At 36.7% G+C, this 27,298-nt stretch overlaps 1 protein-coding gene and 1 long non-coding RNA gene across 2 annotated transcripts; one reads left to right on the top strand and one right to left on the bottom strand.

Moving 5' to 3' along the window:
* The first annotated feature begins 62 nt into the window (after positions 1–62).
* On the top strand, positions 63–11,858 carry LOC124289047. Its single transcript, XR_006901575.1, has 3 exons — positions 63–175; positions 11,037–11,041; positions 11,847–11,858. It is a non-coding gene; the product is annotated as an uncharacterized LOC124289047 (long non-coding RNA).
* On the bottom strand, positions 2,997–25,012 carry LOC124289046. Its single transcript, XM_046725638.1, has 5 exons — positions 24,882–25,012; positions 15,393–16,534; positions 8,610–8,774; positions 5,645–5,893; positions 2,997–4,272 (listed from the first exon to the last, which is right to left on the bottom strand). Exons 1-5 carry the CDS (start codon positions 24,985–24,987, stop codon positions 3,982–3,984), a joined length of 1,953 nt encoding a protein of 650 aa, XP_046581594.1. The 5' UTR covers positions 24,988–25,012; the 3' UTR covers positions 2,997–3,981.
* Between the last annotated feature and the right edge of the window lie 2,286 nt (positions 25,013–27,298).

The following is a 27,298-nucleotide window of genomic DNA, read 5'->3' as shown; positions in this document are numbered from 1 at the left end:
AGATCTGTAACTCCAAACTTGGCCAAGACACTAAGTATATAGTCACAGGAATTACTGCAGTCGGTCATTGGTTAGAGAGTTATTCAAGAGGTTGTTAAACATGGAGTTCTGACTTGATGAGGACATGAAACCTGTTTTGGATAACAACTTCTATATTGTCTGTCTTGTCTATCTTGTATATTGATGGATCAGGGTTACTTCTTGCCCCTCCTTGAAGCGTTTATGGACCCGCCTCCGTGGTGTAGTGGTTTATTAGAATATTTCACTGCACACAAACTATCGAATATAACTGTTCCAAAGAAGTGAGCACGTTATTTTTTCAATATAATTGGATTTCAAGCTTACTATAAATAGTGGAATTCATTAACTGTTTCATTATGGTGTATCTTTTCCCTTCACAATAAGTTTCAAAATGACTGATCAATCCATTAGTCACAAGACACTCAACTAATCTATCACATCCCATGCATGCCTCAGTGAAAGCAAGTTTAGAATAGTGAAACAAACACCTGAGTTTTTCAGTGTGACTTTCAGGCTACAAGTATGTTTTATAATATTTCTGCCACAGTGTTAGCAGTATCATGATAACATCTTCTACATTTGAAGTATATTTATAGGAACTTCATGATCATGATTTATGATGTTTTCTGACAGTAACAGGTGCCCAGTATGCAGTGCCGGAAATAGAGAATCGCTATGCAGAAACACAGGATAAATCGAGACATACTTACAAGGCTAGACTAGAAAGAGAACTTTTGAATAAGTTGACAGACTAGTGTGACACCAACAAATGTCATTCCTTTATTGCTTGGTTAACCATATGAAGCTTCAATTTTAACACTTCAAAGTTTTAACTTGTTTAATCAAAATGATATTGAAATTTATAAAAATGCTGAAAATTTTACTCAGTTATTGCTGTATACTTCCTTTTTCATGAGACTGTCATCATAAAATTAATTATTTTTTTTTTTCAAAAATAAAATAAAATAAAAGTTAAAAGTACAGGATAATTATCAGTTTGTTGAAGGTAAATTAAGGATTTGTTTCTCTGAAGACCTGTCATCCTGCTAGGCACTATGGCTCAAACTACTACACTAAGAACATCCTATTACTTAATTTCTTAAATATTTTATACCCTGAAATTATAAAAATATGGTTCAGTAATTCTGAATACCAAGCCAGAAGGAATGGGAAAATGATGTCATTAACACTGTAATCTATCTAAAGGAACACTCAAAATGATTAAAGCTTGACCAGAATGCATCAGTGGCTTTGATGTAGCGAGATTAAACACTCCATGCTTTAACTTGAGTAAATTATACTACTGTAAATAGGGTACCAACACATGACTTAACTTCACATGGAATTGCATCAGGTAAATCACAAAATTTGCCATTTCTTTCACAAGCACCATTTTAAATGACAAATTCCAACAACTTGACAAGTTAAGACACATTGGGTACTTTCAAACACAGCTGCATCACACACAAGCACAAAATTCAAACCATTTCAACAATGGATTATCATGACTCATGCAGTTTATCAGAATATTTTCAAACATTTCATGATGTGTAGAAGATATTCATACAGTTAACCAGACCTCAAAATTTTCTAAACTCTGTCCAACTTCAAATCATCAGTGCTTATTACTGACAAAAATTGTGTATAAAAACTATGTTCCCAGATGAGAAAGTAGTATCAAAAACAAAGGAATTTGTTGTAGCACAAAGTTATGTTTTTATAACAAATGAACCAGTGATGCTGAAGATCAAAAGAGAATGATAAATATACCGACAGACTCCCCTCAAAGATATCATTAAATGTTGCAATTTGTAAGCAGTTTCTTGTATCCCTGACCGCTGTGCTTGTATCAACTGAACCAGATGACAATATAATTAATAATTTGATAAATCTCACCCAAAACAAAACTGTACTTATGCCAGAGGCGACTAGCGGGATTGGGAGGTAGGACTCGCTGACACGTATTATATCTCAAATGCGTAGATTGATGCTCATGCTCAATTGATTGTCTGGTCTAGACTCGATTATTTACCGACTGTGGCCATATAGCTGGAATATTGCGGAGTGTGGTGTTAAACCAAAAATAAATAAACCAACACAAATATTCTAGAGGGCTTTAAGAGAGAGACTGCCACATATTTTTTTTTCTGTTCTCCTTCTTGTCTTCCAACCTCATAGAATACATGGATGATAAAAAGCCTTTGTGTACAGCTCTGAACAAATAAGCTCACGTTATAGCTAGTAGTTGTTTCATTGACTACCAAAACATTTCAAATCACTGTTTGTCTCAATCTCTAGTGAGTCAATGGACTGATTTGTGAAGTACCATACAGATCTTCATCTACTTCACTGAAACAGAGATATCGTCAACAGGTGTGGTCAGAGAAGCCCAGTTTATGTTCCACAACACAAGCAACACTAACTGAGAAGTATATGTACAATTCCTATCACATGCACACACTCAATATGGTTCACTCCCAACGTCATTTGTTCACAAGCTTGGCAAGCACATGCTCCCTACATCGTAATCACATTCACACTATTTAAAACATATCAAAACAACTACATTCTCTGGCAAAGGAGTTTCTTTCACCCCTTCCACAGTTTTTGATTTATTGGTTTCAACAGGGCATCTAAATAAAATGATATCTAAATTATATAAAGTCTAAAAATATTAAAATATTACCATATATCACTATTTGTTATAACCATAGCCATAACATGACCCCCTATATTTACCTTCAAAATCAACGCTAAGTTATACCCAGGATACTATACAATCCAGACTGAAGCAGATTATACAGGGTTCCTGTTGTTGTAGGGATGCTATGATATATCAATACTTTTTCTAAGACGATACAATTATTGATACATTCAAAACTGTATCAATATTTAGTTTTGAAAGTATCGGTTTAAATAAGTTTATGTAATATATGTATCGTTTACATTTTGCAATTGTATCATGTTTTTGGGTGTTATGAGAGTTATAAATGATTATTTTTTCATGCACAAAGATGGGACATTGGAACTTTTTAATCTTTGAGAATAAAAAATGTTGATCTTTTCATGGACAATTAAAAAATATGAAATATTAATGTTCAAAGTGTGACTAAATTTATGCGATAATGCTGTGAAAATAGGTATCATGATACCCTTCCAAGTACAAAATTCATCCCGTGTTTAAAACCCCTTGTTTCTACATACTAAAAAATAGACATGGCAATATACAGTAGTTATTATTTTCAAGTTAACACTTCTCAAAGACGAGAAACCTGAATGTACTATCATTTGCAAAAGACAAATTGAACACTTCATTCACAAATCCTCTTTTGTTGAAACACCATATATAATGTTCAAAACTTTAGAGAACAGACACTACATCAAAAAGGTATCAGCTGTTCACACTCATCTAAATATTGATATCCATTAATAATGCTAATATCTGTGCCCCAAATATGTGAAAATTCTTGCCCTTGGCAACAGTTTCAGTAGACTCGAGCGATAGTATACTTACTGATATAAAACTTAATATAAAACGAAATATTTTCAGTAGACTTGAGTCATAATATACTTACTGATATACCGGTATGGCCTATAATTAAATGATCTTTCTAAACCAAAAAAAATCTTATTTGACATGCGCTTCAGACTAGTGACTGAAGTTTCAGACTGTTACACCACATCACTTCCAAATCAGTCATATGTTCAAGCATCCCTTTTTTAAGTGTCATTGGTATTTGAGAAAACCTTTTCACACAGTCTCAATGTCACACTTTTGTTAATGGCTATTGTGTGCCATGTCCCCAAGATATCATGATTGAAATAACACAGTAACCGGCATGTCGTAATTTCATTTTGACTGTCATATTTTAATGTGAATACTGCACACTTTTCCCCAAAACATACAGCTGAGTAGACAGTGAGGCGTGTGCATTAAACACACAGACGTTTTTTCATCGATCAACAGCTGGGGAGACTTTTATACAGCCTAGCTGCTTGCTGGGAGATGTCCTCAGAGTCGTGCCTCGTCAGGGGGTACACCTTGCTCCTAATCTGACTCAGATTGTTCACACCAAATATGGCAGAGTACATAGTTTCCGGGGATGCTGCTTTGTCGTCAGGGGGTAGGGACGAGGATGTGACGTCTTCTTTCTGTGCGGTTGAAACTATATTGGCCAGCAGCGTGATTAATCGCAGAGACATGTTGGGATCGGCTGTCTTTTCCAGGAGTGACATCATACATGTAGGTGCCTGCCAATGAATCATGAAGTAGTGTTTAAAAATTAACAATGAATGGCACAGCGTTCTTTCCATAACTGTAACGTTAAAAGACAGGTGTCCTATACAAACATATTAATTGGAAAAAGTCATGAACCATGTCCTAGATTTTGACAAACTTTCTGGATAACAACTTTTTTCATTTCGAAGAATATGTATCAAAACATCACACTCATAAAGTACAAGTCGTTGCTATATACATTTATTTCCATTTCCATAAAAGCAAAAATTTAAAAAATGTACTTAGAATCTCCTGTTGTAACGGGATGGTAACATTAAAAAAATAATGATTTGAGAAATGCCACCAACAAAGGTAAATACTCTTAAAAAAGATAAATAATGTCTTACATCAGGCTGGTGATACTAAAAGCATTACTGAATGCAACTTTCAGTAAAATTAATAAACTAGACAACAAACATAAGTCCAGCTGTGCACTGAACATATTTTATCACTAGATATGTTAATCCAGTTGTTACACTGTGCTATTCCATAAGTATTTATTGAAATTCTACTTTCAAAGACTGATCATGATCAGAAGATGTACATAGGTTGTTATTTCGATACAAACTTTAAGTTTCAAGTTGGGACCTCGGCTTATCTAAGATATCAGCTTATCTACAACCATATATGGTACTCTGCTTGGAATCCCTAGTGGGAGAGAATCAGGTACCCGTGAAGATCCGGGTTAGAATTGATCTTCAGCAACCCATGTTTGTCGTAAGAGGCGACTAACGGGATCAGGTGGTCAGGCTCGCTGACTTGGTTTACACATGTCATCGTATCCCTTGCTGTTCGTCACTGGATTGTCTGGTTCAGATTCTATTATTTTCAGACCGTCGTTATATAGCTGGAATATTGCTGAGTGCGGCGTTAAACAACAAACATAACACCTTCAGATGCCAAAGGTTTGTTTCAAGTCTGACAACCCCTAAACACTTTGTGTTGGTTGACACATTGGTGTCCCAATTGCGTAGATTGATGCTCATGTTGTTGATCACTGTCTGGTCCAGACTTTATTATTTACAGACTGCCGCCATATGGCTGGAATATTGCTGAGTGCAGAGTTAAACAACAAACCAAACCATCAGGACACACTGTCAGCGAGTGGCCTCACTGTAGGAAGATGTGTTTCTTAAGCATGACAGGATCCTGTGATGATTAAGGGATTCATTAAAAACTGGGAAAATTGGGAAACCTAGTTCAGTTAGTACCAGTGTATATCTGACAATCTCACTTCACTGATAATTTTCAAACACCACATATAAAAATCAGCCAGAAATGTTGGAATCCACACCTAGAACATTCAACAAATGTAAAACATCCTGAAATCAATGGCTGGATTACCTTGGCGGCAAGCAGATGTTTGACCATCTCTGAGTTACAGGAGAGGTTGACAAGCAGCTTGATTGCCTGGATTCGGACCACCCTGTTGCCGACATCGAGGAGATCGTACAGCTGCTGTACTGCACGCGTGTACTGGCCGTGGTAGGTGGACGTGGTGGACAGGTTGGTCAGTGGTTGTAGGGAAGATAGCTTCACGTTGGACGACATCCCTTCATGCATCACCAGGTCAACGAGTATCGGAATACACACCTGGAACATTGTTGGGAATGAGTCAACTGTGTATTAACCACAGATATCAAGCAATATTTGTTATTACTATCCACAGCAGAAAGGTAAAAGAAATAACTACAAGTTCAAAACAATATTTTGTGAAAAACGTAAGGTTTCATTGAACCGCACATAAAATATTCGGGCTGTCCGGTTTTCGATCAGGTTTTTAGCATTGCGAGTGTCACCCCTTGTGTATTTTATGTAATGAATTTTCTAAAATATTCATTTCTTCACCGATTTCGTTCAAATTTGAAATATTTCTTAATTATTACATATAAAAACAATCTACGATTGCAAAAGTCTAGATTTTTATTTTCAAAAATTATTGTCCAAACAGTTATTCGAACCCCTGTGTTGTTATCTATACATAATTCAAGAATACTACCTCTATCACATCACTGACATTAATCCCATAATTTGCCTAACATCCCTCTCTAAAATCTTCAGATTTTCAGCTGATGTCCTATTCATTCACAAATTTCTTGTCATTATTACACCAATACCATGAATTCTTCAGATCACAAGGAAACAGCGGGATAGCCTTGTGGCTAAGGCGTTTGATAGTCACATTGGAGACCCAGTTTCTCCTCCCAATATTGGTAAAATATGAGGAGAATTACAATTTCTGGATCCCTTAAAGTGACATTGTTAGAATACTGCTAAATGCAGCCAAAAATCAAACTGGTACCCATCACTCACTCACTGAGATTGCAAAGGGGCTTGGGTCATTGGCCTGGGGAAGAAAAATGAAAATTCACATGGCCCTTCATTATGGAGACATTTGGTGCCTGCATACAATTAGTTATACCACTTAATCTGCCTTTTTTCATATCCTTCCCATTGCATTGCCCAGAATCCACCTGGTAATCAGGCCTGATCATATAAATCAATGGCTGATTGCATGACCAGCCCACCTACTGCATCAACGAGAATCCACCTGGTAATCAGGCCTGATCGTATAAACCAATGGCTGACAGCATGACCATCCTACCCACTTCATCAACGAGAATCCACCTGGTAATCAGGCCTGATCATATAAACCAATGGCTGATAGCATGACCATTCCACCCACTGCATCAACGAGAATCCACCTGGTAATCAGGCCTGATCATATAAACCAATGGCTGATAGCATGACCATCCTACCCATGCAAGATGGGAACAAGCAATCATTCACTCACTCATTGAAAGCTACCTCACAATTAAAATACGGAGCTAGCAATAAATTCTTCGCTCCTCCATCAGAGCAAAAAAACACTTTAAAAATACCTAATACACCAACAAATGTTGATCATAATAATATGAGAGCAAACAATTATTAAAAGAAAACTGCTTCACAATTATGAACAAGCAAATATTACAAAAACAGTACACCATACATCTTGTGTGGAGAGGTCAAATATTTTTCATGTTCTTTTTTTCTTATCTGTAAATATAATGGACACACATACTGCACCATCCACCTAAGGAGAGAGTCAACAGAGTGTGTATACCACTGTTTTTACAACACAACTCGGACAAATTCATACAGACTTGAGACATTTCCTCTCTATCCTGCACCATTTCTGGTGTCCCCAGACGTGATATTGCTGGAATATTGCTAACAATGACCAAAACAAACACACTCACTCACTCTTTGTATGCAGATTATACCATAAGGAAAACTGCTCCTATGCAGCAAATATTTGTGAAAACAATCTAATAATTAAAAGATCTCACCTGTCAGAGCCCTTGAAATCACTTATGAAAGTACCACAAACAGCTGATATACGACTGTTTCACAACTTATGATAAATCTTTCTAAACATATGATCAAGCAGACATCACCTACAGAACCTACAATTCCCACAACCGACAAGTTTACTAAGTACAAGTTAAGTGTACCGGTACTCTACGTTTGTTTCCTATTTTTTTCTATCCACCGTCTAGCATCCTGTTGTTATCCCGAAGATAATATTTACAGTTGAGGAAGAAGCTCACACCACTCAGCAAGACAGACACACATCAAAGGACAGGAGACACGTTTGTTGCTTATCTCCACCTCTATCAGAGCTAATGTTCTCTAATGTTCTTTAAAATATGTAGCTGACATTTTCAAAAATAATTCACACATGAATTTTTACGTCATGGTCCCTTAGACACTCCTGTGATCAAAATGTCAAATATGAGTTATTAAAAATAAATTTCAGCTGAAACATCAAAACCTGAGTCATAACCAGAATTATCCATCCAAATTATCTAGCCAAATTATGCATTTTGTTATGATCATGATGACAAATATCTTAACAAAGATCAACACACATTGAAATTTGACACCTGTCATATTAATGGGACGTTTCACCTTTGAAAGTTAACGCTCATATGAAAGTCTATGAATAAAATTTGTGTTAGTCAAACTAACAATGGCTTAGGAACTATTGTACATACCATCAGAAATAAATATCTCAACAAATAATATAAATAACATGGATGTCCTTATAATATCATTATATTGTGCGATCATATAGTTTTGTATGAATGCCACTTAATCTAGTATGATACAATGGTTATAGCCTGGTACAAGTATTGCTATGTATAATACATCATTGAGCCACAGTTATAGACAAAGCACAAAGATATTTCCATATCTACCATTTCATAAAACATAATTAACTCAAAAAAGTATTACTCATAACCACCAATTGCATGAATCTCACCTCTAACTTCGCTTGATTGGCCACATCCATTGATAGGTTCATGATAGCGTTGTTAGTGGCCACCAGAATGCTCTCAGTGATCGCAGTCCCACCAACGACAGCTTTACTATGCACCTGGAGAAGTCGCAACAATTCTTCAGGGCACCTGTTCTCCCGCAGGGCTTTCTGAAAATATTTGACTTCATGATTGGGGGCTGTCTCAAAATCAAACTTACACAATTGAGAAGGACACTGGTTGTGTGATCACATGTCTGTGTTAATGATCCTTGAGGATGACAATCCGGTGAGACAAGGACAACCGCTGCTTTTTGTAAGTTGTACACGTAAAGAGTGATGTTCCTGATGCACCAGGAGGAAAAGCTACACTTGTTTAACTTTACGTGACGTCAGGACACATTTTACACTCAGAACATGTCAAGGGGCCAATTCCTGACCCATTAAGGTTACAATATAGTTTTTGTATTCATGGTAGAGGGAAATGGATCTTTGAAACATTTACAGGTATATACTGTCGATCCCTGTTGTCTCAAACTCCAGAGAGAGAATTTGGAGCATCTGGTGTATGAGAGCAGTGTTCGAATGTAACATCGTTCTTTAGGCCTGACGCCGACTGAAAACCACTCGGTCCCATAGCTTTTGTTTTCTGCAGGTCCTTAAGGTGGACAGCTTTTTCATCCTCAATAACTAAGAGTATTATTTCCAAATTAAATTATAGGGCCTACACATTCTGATCAGGAACCACAACTTTTTTTATGGTTCTTGGTCCTTAAAGCCTGCATCTTTTCAGGGTTAAGGGCAAACACTGTATGCGAGACTCAAAAGTCTACAGAAAGGAATCGTACCACCTTGGGCAAAGCTCGTTATGAAATTACATTTTTATAATAATTAATATATACAGAAATATTTGTTTTATCTACATTTATGCATATTTATCACATCACTGGATTATCATTGCATCATATGCTAATAACAACAGAAAATAAACACATTTATAAATCAGGGCTCCAGATAATTTTTCAACATCAGGAGTACGTACTCCTTATTTTTTCAATATAGGAGTACTGAAAAACCTTAAGAGTACATTTAGAGTACTGAATGGTATTTAATGGATGGAGTATCAGTAATCCTGTGTTTCGTTTCATATATGCACCACAACATTGCTAGTCTTGTGTAAACAGGTCAATAAACAATAAAACAATACTTTTTTCAGATAAATGATTCTAAGACCGTACACCTCTGCCGTGGTGCGTATCTGCCAATACACAACCCTATCACTCACGACATGACATGAACAAGTCTGAGACTTTTAAATTTGATGAAGGTTATGTGACACTTCCGTGTGGTACCCATAAAGATACAGGTTAGAATCGGCCTTCAGCAACCCATGCTTGTCATAAGAGGTGACTAACGGGATCGGGTGGTCAGGCTCGCTGACTGGGTTGATACAGGTCATCGGTTCCCAACTGTGCAGATCGATGCTCATGATGTTGATCACTGGATCACTGGTCCAGACTTGATTATTTACAGACTGCTACCATATAGCTGGAATATTGCTGAGTGCGGCGTTAAACAACAACCAACCAACCAACGACACTTCAGTGTAGACTACAACTTTTACCATTAGACAGATGGCACCCCTGTAGCAGATCAGTTGCGTAGAAATGTGAAAATAGAAGTTGAAACTTATTGACCACAATTATAAGGTGATTCAATTACATGCACAATTAATGTGGGTAATGCAAAACAGTTAATTAAATTTGTAAAAAGAATATCACAAATATTTTAACTAGTAAGACATTGAATGCTCACAGTGACCCAGTTTACCCTGAATCTGAAGAAAGGAATTGGAAGCATTCAAAAACCTCATTTTTCAAGCCCACATCGACATGTACCGAGTCGTCAATAAAGAAATTTCAGTTCTTTCCAGAGCACAATCATTCCTCTTCAAATATTTGTTCAGGTCATAAAACATTATGGCATTTTTCCATAAGCAATGATAAGGTGACATATTTTTTTAACAAAATATCCAAGCCCTGCATCAGAACACTCCGGTACACTGGGGTCGACACACGCCTATCACTAGTTCTAACATCAAGCATTTCTGTTTGCTAAGAAAATATAAAACTGCTTTGCAAGGTGAAGTTGACAAATCGATACGATTACACAATGTAATTGCAAAACACCTCTTACACTGTATCCCAGATATTCACACACAATCAGCCTCTTTTGCTAATTTATTCACCTGAATCCTTCAACATCAAATTGATCCTAATATTGGATTTCATGGGCTCCGTCTTACCTGCTAAACATTTGAAGTTTGACATGCTCCCTGTTTGACGTCCGGATGATAAACCAACAAAGTTATTTTTCGAACCAGTCATTTAGAAATGTAGGAGGTTCATTTACTGTTTATCTGACAAATATAAGGCTGAGTGTTGTTGACGCAGTGGACACTTGGGTAAATCAACAAAGAATACCATTCATTCATATTGTCGCCATGTATAGCAATTACCAACCTAAGAAAACTCACATTACAGATTCTTAGTACATTTCAATACCATAGACAGTCTGTTTCAATAATGCAGCTGACATATTGAATTCAGTTGACACATGGTATTCATAGATGGGGTGAAAATGTTTATGTTATTTATAAAAATATGTTGTCATCTCATCACTGTTTTCACACCTAACTGTTAACATGTACTGAATCAACCAAGTTCACTGTCTTTACTGATAAAACATCTTTGGAAATCTGTAGGTATACGTAATAACTCTTTCTAACATTGACATTTAAGGAGATTAACAATAAGATCTGATATCAATGATTTATAAGCATGTAAAAAAAAACTACTGAAGAAGAAATTTTTCACAATTTTCTTAAGTCAAGATTAATCCGACACTTGTGGTTCAGTGCAGATTTAGTAGATATATGTCGGATTAACGAAAATGTCGGATATAAATGAAACAGTAGTAACACATATCGGATTAATGTAACTTTGTGTGAAAATATCAATGTTTACTAAATGTCAATGATTACGTCATGATGTTGCTGTTGCATATCAGAAATGGTAGATCTAGTTATCTTCATCGTATGTAAAAATATTCACAGAAATAAGAAATACTAACAATACATACTTGTTTTCATTTTAACATTCATAGATGGCATAACATACATATATAATCACATAAGCGAACAGTTTCATATCTATTTCATGACCACATTGGCACAAAACTCAGGTTTGTTTTTACCGCATATCAGCTGCCATTATGACCCGGATGTTGAATATGTTACAGTTTCCATACAACTAATTCCATAATAACATGTGGACGTCTAATGTACAATCAGGCGTGTATCATAACATATATAATTTATAACTTGAAAAAGTCTTTGATGGTCATTAACATCAAACACGTCTAAGTGGTGTGTCAGAAATGTTTGCAAAGTGTTCAACGATGTTTTGGCCTCAGATAGCTTGAAGCATTGGAATCAGTCGTAGAGACGCTCAACCACTAAGCAGACTGCTTCAGGATGTCAGATACGGTTGATCGTCCAATCTTCACATCAAACTTCTGCTCAGCAAAAGTGTCTTGTGATGAAAACTCATGTCGGTTGTAAACATTTTATACAGCTCGCTCTACTGTTATTTCTTGATTAAATCGCCTCAATTAATTATCCTGTGTTCCTAATTAACAAGTGTGATGTTCACTGACGTGGGTGTTAAGCAGCCAGTAAGGCATGTGTGATGTTTGTATACGGTCGGATCATCCGACCGGCTGTGTTGATTGTCGGATTAACGAATGTTTTTACAATGTATTTACAATGATCGGTTGCTAGATTGGTGTGTCGGAGTCGGAATGCGAGAATGTCGGATTAACGAGAGTAATTATCACTGTTTTAAATGGTTCCCTATTTTTTTGTCGGATTAACGTGATTGTCGGATTAATGAGTGTCGGATTAACGAGAGCTGACTGTATTAGCCTGTGGTAAGCTGAAATAGTTTTGGCAGATCAGAAAGCAAAGTAGATATATGAAGTGAAGATGATCAATAATGTCACTACAGAAACACACAATTTTGTAATTTGCAACGCTAACATTCATTTCGAAACTTTATTTCTGCTTGATGTTATACTTCTGTTTATTTACTTCCAACACAAATAATCTCCGATGAAAATCATGAAACAATTGCCAGTCTTCTTCACACATGGGTATTTATGTTTTAGGTGTGACTGTGGGTTGGGTGACAGTTTTCTATTATCATATATCATCAACCATCAGGTGCTGCTGTTTCTAACAAACAAATAGTTAGGACATTTCAACATCTCTAACAGAGTATCGCATTTGTTATTTAACAACTGATTTCACTTTGTGTGAGTTCCTTGGAGCATGAACCTTCACAGAGTGAGGGCCAAACTATGAACTTTGTAGCTTACCCACGGTCAATCATAAAATATTTTTCAGAAACAGGGATCAATCTATCTGACTTAATCCTATTTATGCTAACACATTAAGTTCAAAATTAAAGAGTCCAAGTTATCTGAAACAACACTTCTGTATTTATTGATGCTTGTTATACCCAGGGGTTTCCCAAGGAATGTGAAAGTTGTATGTCAGATTTTACGTCACTTCAACAATGCACTCTCTTGATAAACGTATGAATGGCAAAATGTATCGTTAAGAACGTCAGATTTATGGCTATGTGATCAGCATTTGTCCAATGGAAAAGCCATATAAACTTCAAATTAAAACATTATTAGTTACAATAACTCTGTTGAGGGGACTGTATTTCACTGACTACCATGACATCAGGAAGATCACCACTGAACGAGGAAGGCTTTAATGTTTAGTAGCTTTATATCATTGTACTGAACAGGTTGAATGCAATGTGTAAATACTTCTGGATTTAGTATGTTTATCAAAATAAAAACTTCAAAAGATATATCATACAATAAACCCAATAACCATTTTTTCCCAATTTATCTATCAATGGTAACTTATTTGGCATCTTTGAATGCATACCATGAGTTTATATCAAGGCTTGCCTCTACAATGAAAACACATGAAAACGCAGTATATGAACAAACATGATTTTTACTATGGCTGCTTTGAGGTGAATATAATACATATCACAAGTACAGGGCAACAAATACAAATATTTTCAAGACCACCACAAGTCACCCACTGATGTTTTATTCATTATATTCAGTCATATAACAAGAAAATATATTTTTTACATGATTTGACCATGTTAAGAGTATAAATTTTTAATGACAATGATCAGTGACAACATTAATGTCAAATCAGGAATACAAGTTTTGACTATTATCTTGCATGGCTTGGATATTTTGCATATGTGGCTTTGATAAATAGGAGATAAATTCAAGTAAAACACACTCTTTTTAGAAACAACAACAACATCAATATACAATTCTAGTGACAATGAATATGGTTCGATTCATTGAATACAAGTTGGTTCCATAGCTACTTCATCCATTTCTTTAGTATTTTTAGCCCGAAATTTGAAAAAGTGGTATGTTAAACTACGGATATAGCAAACCAGTCCTGGCCACTTGCTGTATATTTTAGTCGAAATGGGTGTAATGCACTATGGTTAAGACGAACTAAAAGCAGTCCTATTTCATTATAATCATAGTTGTGTATAGTGTTGGGAATTGGTTGAAATCTCATAATTGATGATTGGTTCAATACCAACGACCAATCATCGAAAAACTTGGTTAGCGTTATTTTTTAGATTTTCCTATTCAGGTTGTAGTTGCAGATACGTATAAAGAAAAAACCATTTGGTTCTCTGTTGTTCTTTGTTTTGTTTTTTAGAAACTGCACAAATTACATTTGCAAATTTCACATCCAGTGTAAAATGATTCAGTTCCAGTGTAACATAAACTTCCCAGATTCTTCAAGAAATATTCAGTCATGACTTTTCAGAAAGTGAAGTGAGTTTTCTAAGAATTAAACACGTTTTCCGGCCCTGACAACGTCCTAGATATGTTCCATCATCAAGTATTTCAAACTCTATTACAGCGGTTCCAAAATCGTTTGTGTTCGATTATGAGAAAATGTGATCGATTGCTTGGTCGTTTGGCCACTGCGACCAATCTTCGATTATTTCAATTAATTGGAACACCACTAGTTGTCTATAGTCCCAACTTACCGTTTGTAACCTTTTATTATCTGTAAGTTAAAATGCCTATCAAGAATGATTGAGGAAGTATCTATATATTTGAGCTCCTGTTGAGATGCAGCCATGAAATCAGTTGTTTAAATCAGAGGTGGTTATAGTGATCTGAAACCTCTGACTGACCAATCAAAACTGAGAATCTTCTAAAATCATTGTAGAATAAACATTCCATGAATACACCAGAACCAAAGAACAGGGTTTTACTTGACGCGTAAATGTGCGGCCAGTACGCATAAATGTAAGGAATGGATGCAGAAAAAAAATCACTCCCTACTGCGAGACGCACAATATTATTCATTGTGCCGACAACACATCTATGACTTTGCTAAGTGTTTGGTTGTTTCTTTCAGAACAGTCATGTGCATCATTTTATCCACCAGTCAACATGATCAATAATTCATTCCAGGTTCTAAAGAAATTATCAAAACGTACAGTTCTCTACACTGTTACTTTACAGGACCCTCATATTGCCTGCAAGAACCCCTAAAACAAATAATTGGGGGTCCTCGGCACCCCCATGTTTGTGAGTCAAGGTAAAACCCTGAAAGTACATTCTAAAAATTGTTAAATGAATCTTGGAAATTACCTGATTAGCTGAGAAAGCTGCACATCTAACAATTGATTCCAGTCCAGTCAGCAGCAACTTCTGCTCCGGGACTTTCAGGAGATCCACCAGAACCTTGATGACCTTCTTGTCCACAGTGCTGGGTGTCTTCTGTACTTGTAGAATGGCTCTGGTGATCATCTCAGAATCAAGTTCACCCTCCATAGACTCTGATGATGTCTGCTTGGTACTGGTAGATTCTGAACTCTTTGACTTTTCAGACGCTTGACTGGAAGCTTCTGTAGGTTTTGCCTCAGCTTTTTCACTAACATTGTCTTGTTTCTTATCAGTTTTAAGTGGCGACTTGGCAGGAGAAGAATCAGCTGATGAAGATGGAGATAGTGTAATCCCAGTCTTGCTCACAAACTGATAGTCCTCTGCTAAGGTATCACCTGCTCCAATATCACTGCCTTCGGAGTCCCCGGTCAACATCACAGATTGATCTTCCAGTTGAGGATCAACTGGTACAGCCATAGCTTCACCTGCTCCTCCCTCGTTGGCTCCAGCCTCTCCAGACTGAGATGGTAATGACTGTTCTGTGCCCTGGCTGGCCTCCACCACAGTAGGTTTAACTGGTTGCTGTGTAGGTTCTTTGGTAGAAGCAGCTGGCATCTTGACTGGTATTTTTTTACTTTTTGATGGTGATGATGACAATTCAGGTGTTGAAACATCCGACACTGAACCTGCTTGTTCTTCAGCTTTCCTTTTACTGTTTTTCTTCTTTTCCCTGGCATCTTCATAACGTTCATCTTTTACTTCCTGTTTTGGTGGTTCTTTCTGGGTTTGTTTCTCGATGGATGGGATAATGTCTGGCTCCGTGAGTTTGGGTGATACAACATTTTCCCTATCTGAACTCTTGACTTGTCTTTTTGCCTCATTTACTTTGGAGCCACTGTTAGCTGGTTTTGGAATCTGAGATATCCTGGCCCCTGTTGAATGTCTCTTGAAGATGCCCTCCATGTTGTCAGTGGCTCCCGAGGGAACGGGCATGACTCGGTCTGTGGAGGAAAACATCCTCCCAGGGTCAGATACAAATCTTCCATTACGCCCCCTATTGGATGTCCTCTTACGAACCACTGGATAATCACCTCCAACTGTGTCACCATTTCCACCATTTGATTCTTCTGAAAATATATTAGAGTGACTTAAGCATGTACTAAGTTAACATGAAAATAGTGCAACTCAACTGGATATGAATACACTGGTGCTGGTATTGGCATACAACCTGCGATATGATACATCACGATGCTAAAATTTTAGTCTTGACGATATATTGCCAAAGTATCGTGCACTGAAGCTGCGATACGATAGGAATCCCGATATAAGGGTGATGATATGATACGCATCACGGTACTAAACTATTTAATTCTAACACCAACTACAAAACACCTGAATATCAAAACAAAACCATTTTAAAGTATTTCATCAAATTCCACCAGCGTTTTTCAATGTTCATACGGAAACGAAATAATTCAGTTTATACACAGACTTTGTGAATGATAATAACATGTGAGCACTATGTCTGACACAGTTCTTGACGCAAGAATTTCCAAGAAAACTTTTACTCATGAAGGGAAAATAAATGAGCAAATATTTTAATCATCAAACAAAAGTAAGTCTTTTTTCTTGACAGATATCTAGATTCGGCAATATTCAAAGTTCATCATCGATGTACCGTTGCTCATTTGAAGTATCATATTGGGATATACGACAATGTAAAACTTTGTATCGATTCACTGTATCAGCAGCCCATGGGTCAATGTATCGATGCGTATCGATGAATCGTCACACCACTAGAATACACAGCTTGATATGTCAGCTAAATTAAAGCCATTACTAGCTTTTTCAAAATGGCATCCTCAGATGGTTTGAATCCCATCTAAATACTTGGTAAGAACTTCACTGCTTCACTTCATCAGCATTACTGCAGTTATTTGTGCCACAGGAGAGTAGGGGAGGGATGTCAGAATGATATCTATTATTACTGGAAGCTGTGGAAGCAGTGGTGGCTGAGCGGGTTAGGCAAGTGACTTTGTGTGCTGGCGATTTGGTGCCTGACTGAGGGTGTGGGTTTGAAGCCCAGATAAGACTCAACCCAACAAAAGTTCTAGAATCTGTACTTTACTGAGAAGGTTTAATCCCAAATATAATATGTTACATGATGTTTACTAGAATATTGTCAAAGATGATGGTTTCATTTGTAGCCCTATGCATATACATCAAACCATTGAGGATTTAGGCTCCACATAAGGCCAGACCAATTTTATTTCTTGTTTTACAGATCCGCCGGTCATATTTTTTCAAGAAAAAAAATATTAATTTCACTCGCTATAAAAATAAAATCCTCTTGTTTTTTTATTTGCCAAAAATGTAAACTTACAAAGAGAAATGTTTTGATTGTATTTTTTGCCCCATATACACTTCGATTATTGCCAAAAATAAAATACTTTTAGTATTTAAAAGGAACATTACTTTGACTGGTGATTTTTATTTTTTATTTTTTCCCCTCCTGCCTTTAGGTTTTCTGAGTACAAAAATCTGTAATACAAGAAATAAAATTGGTCTGGCCTAAAGGACAAATGCCAGTTTCTCAGCTGTATACCCAAACACACAAATAACCTTTTTTCCAGTAATATCAGGCAGAGATACATGGTTGCTCTATTTCATCAGACACATGTATGTTTGTGAGAACATTATGTGTTTCTGTTGTATCAACATCACGCCCTGCAGCCTCTGTCCCAGGCTGGCCTCAGAGCAATCTAGTATTACGTACTATTACTTTCCTGCAGTGCACACTAGTGGCCTTCCACCTGGTAATAAACACCAAGCCTGCTTACACTTCATCAACCATGCATGCGTTAGGTACTTGATGTGCATATCAACTAAACTACGAAAAATATATATGTTGTTTTCAAATATATTTTCTGCATAATGAAATTGATGCTTGAATTTTAATGATATAAACATGTACTTAACTTAAAAGTACAGATGTATGTCAGAATACGTCAAAATATATTTTTCCTGTAAGACTTTAATAATAAATTATTAGAAGGTTGCTGCTTTTCTTAATTCAACAAAAAATTGTTTCTTAAATATACTCCTATATTGCAATTACACAAATCTTTACTGACTGGAAAATCGCTCAGTGACACTTTGAAATTACCTCTGAGTAACTTTGAGGATCATTAACTACAATACTGATTGACACATACAATGTAAAATATCAGACAAGGAAAGTGGTGAGCGAGGGATTAAAAACATTTGCTTGTTGATTTCTTTCTTATATTGAAGGCACTATTTTTCTAGTGATATCACAACAGCCTATAAATAGACAAGGCTGGACTAGTCAACAGGGTCAAACCAATGATGAGCTCCATGCTATCAGGCTATGATGACTTTGACCAAGAAAATGAATCTCCCTCATAAATCCATTCACACATCTCTGATGACATGTGTAGGGTAATGGAAACTGTACTATTACCCCAGAATCACCACAGGGCCTAGTTTCCCTGTAAATATGCGATCTCGATGAAGCTCCAACAAAACACACTAATCTGTCATGCAGTCCCTGAACAGTATATCTTCCTCCCCATTCCACACTGTAACACTGACTAGTGCCCTAAATGAAGCAAGTCTAGACTTTCAACAGGTTCTGAATCTCTGCTGGGGCTCCTTTTCAAATTAAATGTAGTTGCAAGTTTCTAAAGTCATATATTTTCAGAGACTAAGTTTTAGTCTAACTTATATCCACAGGGGGTTGTATCAGCCTACTTACTTCCCATCTACTGTGTTTAACCAACACTAACATCACAAGCACATGTGCACAGTGTGTAATATGTCAGCATTTAGCTTCCACCATCTGGCTGTGAGCCTAAGTGCCAGCATCACCCAGCAACAAGCCAAAGCTGGCTCCATCATCTTAGCATTCCAATAACTACAGGGGCCCTGTTTGGGTTGGAGCGTGTATACTTTGATCCATATATTTTCTAACTTATATCATTTGAAATGAAATAAACATTTATTTCAAATTTTTGTAGAGGTAACAAAAGAATGGTCCACCAAAAGTCGATTAAATCATTAAAATGCCATCTGTATACTGCAAAATCACTAATCAGATAAAAGTAACACTAGCCTGTTAGCCAAATGGTATTCTTACAGGTGTCCTCAAACTCAGGGCTTGTAGTAAACATATGGAGGATTTGTCTTTTATGTTATCATGTATCAGCACAATAAAAGCACATGGGTTATAACTTTACAGGTTAACTTTTATACCAGTTAAAATTTCAACCAACAAGATTCCATCAGTTTGAGTTTCCACAGACCTATTCAAAGACAAAGCACATTCAGTGTATTCAGTTAATATAAAATATAATAATAATATGATAATAATAATGCATATTTATGTGTGCGCCCAATCCACCTCGACAGACATGCTCAAGGCGCTACAGAGTCAAGTATGTACATATATACAGAAATAATACTAGAGCACATTAAGGTAGATACTGCTGGAAGAAGTAGGTTTTAAGTTTGGACTTGAACAAGTCGAAATAGTCAATAGTTTTGAGGTCATAAGGAAGAGAGTTCCAGAGAGTAGGGGCTGCATAGGTGAAAGAGTGCTGTCCAAACGTTTTCAGTCTGAAGCTGGGCACAGTGAGCAAATCCTGGCTGTTGGAACGAAGATTGCGTGAACTGGAGTATGATGACAACATGTTAGACAAGTACTGGGGAGCAAGACCATGCTTGGCTTTGTAGGTCAGACACAGTATCTTATGCTCGATCCTAGCTTTGATGGGCAACCAGTGAGGTCCTTCAGTACTGGCTTGATTTGCGGTGTTTAGGGTGCCGATAAATGATGCGGGCAGAAGTGTTTTGGATTTTCTGGAGTCTGTCACAGAGTTTCTGAGGAATGCCAAACAATACACTGTTGCAATAATCCAATCTTGAGGTTATGAGGGCTCTGACCAAGGCATGGGTAGCATCCACTGAGAGATAGGGACGGGTGTTACTGATGGAACGAAGGTGAAAGTGGCATGTTTTGCAGATCTGAGAGACTTGAGCTTCCATCAAATATAGGACTCTAACGATTCCACCATGGGGCAAATATGATACATATCACAAAAATATTGGGCAACAAATACAATAACAAGCCCACAGTTGATGTATTATTCATTACATTCAGTGAAACAATAACAAAAAATATTCTAAGATATTTTGGCCATTTAGACAGTGTTGATTATCATGGCAATGACCGGAGTGACCACAATAGTGTCAAATTAAACACATAAGAGTATTGTCTACTATCCTGCCTAGCTTGATAATTGCATATTCACTATGATAAATAACACCAAACTTCAATTGCTCATTTAAGTTTTTTTTAAACATTTTCAGTATGAGTCACTGATACTTTGATGTCATGGTCTGACTTAAAATATAGAACTTCACGAGCAGTCTATCTAAATCTGGAGTAATTCAATCGTTATTACTTTTAATGTAATTCTGGACAAAACCATCTTTTGAAGATACTTTAACAACTCAGACAATGATTACTGAACAAATACCACAAGGGAGGTCTGTGTTGATAACAATCACAAAAATGTGCATGGATTCTATGCACTGTGCTGGCATTTCCAGTGACCTGAACTTTCAGTTGGGCACAAACTATGGGAGAATAAACCACTGGAATAACTCGAGAACACAAATATACAGCTTATCCCTCCAGCAGTCTTCCTCCATTCATAAACACATCTGACAAAATTGTTTTTATTTCCCAAACAGTCATATGGAAATATATCTTTACAGGGTGGAGGGCATTCCCTGGACTTGGGATAGTTACCCCTTTTGCTTTTTAATCGACGGAACTCTTTCAACTCTTCACAGTTTACAATTGGTCTAACAGGATTGGGTGGTCAGACTTGCTGACTTGGTTGACACATGTCATCGTATCCCAATTGCATAGATCAATGCTCATGATTTTGATCATGGGATTGTCTGGTCCAGATTTGATTATTTACAGACCGCCACCATATGGCTGGAATACTGCTGAGTGCGGCGTTAAACAACAACCAACTAACCTACTTTACAGTTTAAATAAAAACACTAAGTTTAATCATAATCAGTTAGTAGCAGTCCAGAGGGAAGACTTAATCCCTTTAAACATATAGTCATGATGGAAACAAAAACTCCATTTAAATTGAAAAAGACCAAAGGTGAGATGGGCTTGATTCATTTTGGACTTTAGCATTGCAGTAGGGCTAGACGAAAAGGGAAAATAAAATGTCATATTTGGGATTACACTTTCTTGGTGAAGTACAGATTCTTGTACGGTTGTTGGGTTGAGTCCCATCCGGGATTCGAACCCAAACCCTCAGAGTCAGGCACCTAATCGCCAGCACACAAAGTCAACTGCCTAACCCACTCAGCCACCATGGCTTCCACATATGGAAAATAATATGCTTTGCAGGTAAGAATACATCACTAATAACCTTCCCAAACATGCAGATTGATAACACTTGCTCAGTAACTGAACAATAATTAATTGTAATAGTAAATCCAACCTAAAAATTTATAACAGAGACAGAGACAAAGTCATAACTTGTGAAAATGAAAGAGGCACTGATCAATACTACGATCAAGACAATCAAGGTTATTTCCTGGTGCACATCTGTGTTTCGATTCTTTTTCCTGTGGGTTTTGGGATGCATGAGAACAATTGTTAACTTCATGAACAACTATAAATATGTCCTTCACTTTTAAAAGCCAACGTTATCTTAAGAACAACCCATAATTCCAATACTGACAATATCTGTGACAAAAGAAATCAGAAACACACTTTCTAAAGTTTAATTTGAAGCTTCATCTTTTATGAATATTGATTCGTCTCCTGAAACCATTGATACTTGCACATGCAAGTGAATTCAATCGATTGACCGATTATTCGATCAATATTTAGCAAAGGGTGTATGGATTTCCATAATGGCTAGTACTATGTCATCATGAGAAGACTTGAAGTTATGAATGGAAAGTTGCACATTTTTATTTGATCATCAAATCATGACATCAATTCATTTTTCCTGCTCTTTACTGTATTTGTAGATTATCACATCAACAACACACAGGATCACTTCTACCAGTGTTCACTGACCATGTAACATCACGTCACTGTCCTATAGGTGTAAAGCCCCTCCCCCAAAAAATAAAAAAATATCAGTTTCCGGTTACCCGACCGACCCTATCTTAATCCCCTAAACCTTTTTTTAACCAAGTCAAAATCATGACGGGAGTGCATTTCAACTTTCATTTTCATCCAAATCAAGTATGTTTTTCAGTGAACGTAGGGCTAAAATGGATTGCATAATCGGCTCTCACTGACAAAACCTGCAAATATATAACATGAATAATAATTTGATATAAAAATCTTTCAGTTTGATCATAAGGCATTGTAACAACATGATATGGTCTCCCTGAAGACATTCTCAGGTGCCCACCTGGTGCTACTAAAAACAAAAAAAAAAGAAGAGTGAAAACAAGAAGATAAAATTTACACACCCATCCTATTTTTTAAAAAGCATGTAATAGGAAACGGACATATATATTTATATATATCATGATAGCTATAAATGACCGGTACCAGGGACATAACCTACCAAGTGATCTCATCACCAAGATGTTGGTAACCATGGTTAAACACAGACTTACAATAGTTCTAGAGCTAATACCACTCCAATGATTGCTATCTGGTCATTTTTACCCTCTGTCACAAGTAAGCGTATCTTAAGTCCTAAGTAAGTTTTTTTTCTCTCATTTTCTTATCATTATTTTTGTGATATCAATTTGTCACATACATACCAAGCAATCAATTTCAAACTCAACATTTACATTCCGAGGTAAATACTTGATCCACAATACCTCCACTTCTGTGACCATTGCATCCAAATATCAAAATAACATCTCTTGTCTAACCTTCATGCAGAAACTTCTAACTGATAAGTTAGTACAAAAATTGACAATAATGAGGCTAAATAAAATATCCCACCAAATCAGTCAACATTCTGAATTCATGTACTGGCTACCGAACAGTTATCGCAATATTTTAGCGGTATTTACAAAATTACTTCGCTGTTCATTAAATTAATGAAACAGAATTAATTATGATACTTAATTAGCTATTCACAGATGTGTTCAGCCCATTCACTGCTGCCGATGATGTTTTGTGGCAGTTATTGCCATTTAGAATTTCTCATGCCATTCGTGAAATAATATATATCTATATCATACAGTAACCTCGAATAATTGATTGTGTGACTATTTGAGTGTTTCTTTTACAGTAGATTGACAGGGAATGAAACAATTAATGACATGCGAATATGAACTTGTTATTATATAGGTAGTGGGACATCCCCCCGACTAAGTTAAAAAATGTTTATAGGGTTCATAACTTTACCTTTAATTTTTCTCTCATGTTACTTACTGTGAAGAATTTTCTGTTGCTGTCCTTTATATTGTTGTCATATACCGTGGGGAAAAATGTTCCAGAATTGTAATTGACCGGAACTGCGCATGTGTGATACTGATGCATTGGCTATAACTGTTCGCTAGCCAGTATGTACTTCACCACTTTGAAATAAAAAGAGGAACAAAGGGTTTATATGTTTATCATATGTTTATGTTGAACGAATATATAATGTCTGTTCCAAAACATTTCACACATAATGATTTACCTATATCTGATATCATATGTGACTCGGGCTTCTTCAGAACAAAATATTCATACACAAGAACACAATTAGTGGTGTGTGGTAATACAGTTTCGAAAATGGAAAAGACGACATCAGCAGAGTTTACACAACGCTGAAATGTGCATCCAATACACACAAATGTACAGAATGGACACCGAAATATACATATACTGTGTCCCAAATAATTTACACTGTTCAAAATTCATGACAAGAAATAAACATAGAATATATGTACTGGTATATCATATATGTAATAGAAATAATCATTCATTAAGTCTGCTACATCATTTCATCACTTTACAGGACACTCTTGTAAGGAGCCTAGAAATTAGTAAGTGGGGTCTTGTAGACTCCTAATTTTGTTGGTCAAGGTAAAAACCTGCATCAGTCTGCCAATTGTTCATTTGCTGGCATCAAAACTTTCATTGTCCATCATATGCATGCATCTATGATCTAAAGATGGGGTCTCGCCTTGAAGTATAATACAGCTGTAATACGAGACCTGTTTGAGATCGTAAGCGACGTTTAATCGCTGGCCAAACACATTTAACTTCCGTGTTGAAAAAATATTCACAAAACCAGTGATGTATTTTGTAGTTGGTCAACGACCTCGGGCTGGTACTAACCGACCGTCGCCTATTTTAACCTTGACAGCACCTCGGCTATCAGAGACCATAACATTCAGGTTAACAATTCTACACAGTATGAAAACGACTTCACGTAGAAATAAATATACCATCTTTTCTCTTCTTCCACTGTTTGTACAACAAGTAAGCCAAAAGTGCAGTACCGAACACCGCAACCGCGCCAACACCGATCTTTGTATTGTCTTGGTTGACCATTTTCTCTCTCACATGGACCCGTCCGTCGTCTGCTGTAACCGGTGTTAACGCAAATTGCTCCCTCTAACATTATACTAGCCAGCGTGTGCTCCTTATTGCGTCACACTGTAATTAGATGCAATTGCGCAGATAGCTTTAAGCGGCATGAATAACCAAGCCAGTTATCCACGGTGACATAATTCATGCATAATAATGAATACTAATAACGTAATATAGTTCAGTTGTTGATAATGTCAATATATCTTCGGATCCGTTGGCAATCTGAACGCGCGACCACACACTACACAAATTCTCTCCAGCACAACAGAAACATATTGGGATCTTGTACCTTGTTTGTATTAATGATTTAAATTCTTGGTCTATGTACCGTTCGGGGTATTTTTACAATGCTTTGACTCACATTGTTTTTAATGTATGACCTATCAAAGACTATACTGTCAGTCACTTTTCCAAACGTTATATATATACTCATGCCAATATTGGTTGTCACCCCTTCAATTTTTAATTGGAGAGGGTGTGTGAGGTGAGGTGTGGAGGTGTGTGTGGGTTTGGGTGGGGAGGGGTGACAACCATTATTGGCATGAGTATATATAGGCAGTGATCATGCTGATGTCGAATGATTACAAACCCTTGTACCATCCACATGTTTTGTGTTGGTCTCATCAGCTTCAGATAGGTTAAAATGTCAATTGCCTATCGTGAAAACAAATAATATAAATTCATTTTTGTAATTAAGTGGTGACGCGTAGTATGTTATGTTTGGGGTTACACTTTGTTAGTTAATACAAGTTTAAGTACTTTGGGGGTTAGAAGTGTTTCAGTAGTAGTAGTAGTAGTAGTAGTAGTAGTAGTAGTAGTAGTAGTAGTAGTAGTAGTAGTAGTAGTTTGTTAATTTATTTCCAGGGATGATTGACATATATCGAAGAGGGCGAATTGCTCCTGTTAACACTAGTTGTTCATTTTTAGCGAAGCGGTAATACATATGACCTGTGATAGATATAGAGAATACTAAACGACCTTCCGTGCAATAACATTTTTATTAAATGAGTTAATGATTTGGTATCAGGTCGTTTGATACCAAATCATTAACTCGTTCAATAACGTACTCGTACTTTAACTATCATAGTTCAGTGCAAAAGTGTGCTTAATTACATTATACATGGTGGTAGAGTGAACTGTATATCTTAAATCTATTGTAGTATGTATTTCCATATTTGCAAGTGCCATCGCTTCATATGTTCATCCCACATCCCACATTCAACATCCCTTAATGATCGTACTTCACACTTCATGAAATATTCCATATGCTCATATTCAAATGATGGTCTATTCGCAGAATAGGAATTATAGTTATTTTCTTTTAATAATCATTAGTCATGGTTCTATGTTCATAACACAATAGTAATTATTCATTGTTAAAGAGACAAACTTGCTAAAGTCTCTAACACAAGTCCCGATTTTCGGCAGATAGTATTTTTCACTGTGTAGGGTTTCTTTCGTACTTGAGTATACCACACCAAATACATCCACACGGCTGTTTTACCGAACAAGTGTGTATTCTCACAAACAGAACACATGCAGAGCAAATAGTCTCCAAAGACAGTGCTGAAACATCTACAGTATATCAATAATAAATATATACCCACATTCTGCACATTTTACAAATTCAAGTTGAAATCTGTGAATTTCGACGATAGCCAATGCATGTTTTCATATCGTCCACATCCAGTATAGCGTAGGAATCAGTCCCTATCTTCTGAACTGATAAACATCTATATCTACGGTGAAAAGTAAAATGAGTATTGTTGATAGTATAATTCATCAAAGAACAGGTCTTCACTTTTAATTTAGAAGCTGTTTCATATTCCAAAATACCCGTGAAGGTCCGGGTTAGAATGAACCTTCAGTAACCCATGCTTGTCGTAAGAGGCGGCTAACGGGATCGGGTGGTCAGGCTCGCTGATTTGGTTGACACATGTCATCGTATCCCAATTGCTTAGATCGATGCTCATGCTGTTGATCACGGGATTGTCTGGTCCAGTCTCGATTATTTACAGTCCGCCGCCATATGGCTGTAATATTGCTGAGTGCGGCGTAAAGCTAAACTCACTCACTCAGTCATCCTGCAGTGTGTCGATCGATATTTGTATGGGTTTGATTTTTGTTTCAAGAACTAAATCTGACACTGTGTGGTGCTTTCTGCTTATATAGGGGTGGTGGGGTAGTCTACTGGTTTAAGCGTTCACCCGTCACTCCAAAGAGCCGGGTTCGATTCCCTTCAAGTGCCCATTGTGTGAGGCCCATTTCTTGT

The sequence above is a fragment of the Haliotis rubra genome, unplaced genomic scaffold, assembly GCF_003918875.1.
Source record: "Haliotis rubra isolate DU_JTF1 unplaced genomic scaffold, ASM391887v1 Scf430, whole genome shotgun sequence".
NCBI lineage: Eukaryota > Metazoa > Mollusca > Gastropoda > Lepetellida > Haliotidae > Haliotis > Haliotis rubra.
The sequence above is the reverse complement of the archived record's forward strand: the minus strand, read 5'-3'. Positions and strand labels throughout refer to the sequence as shown.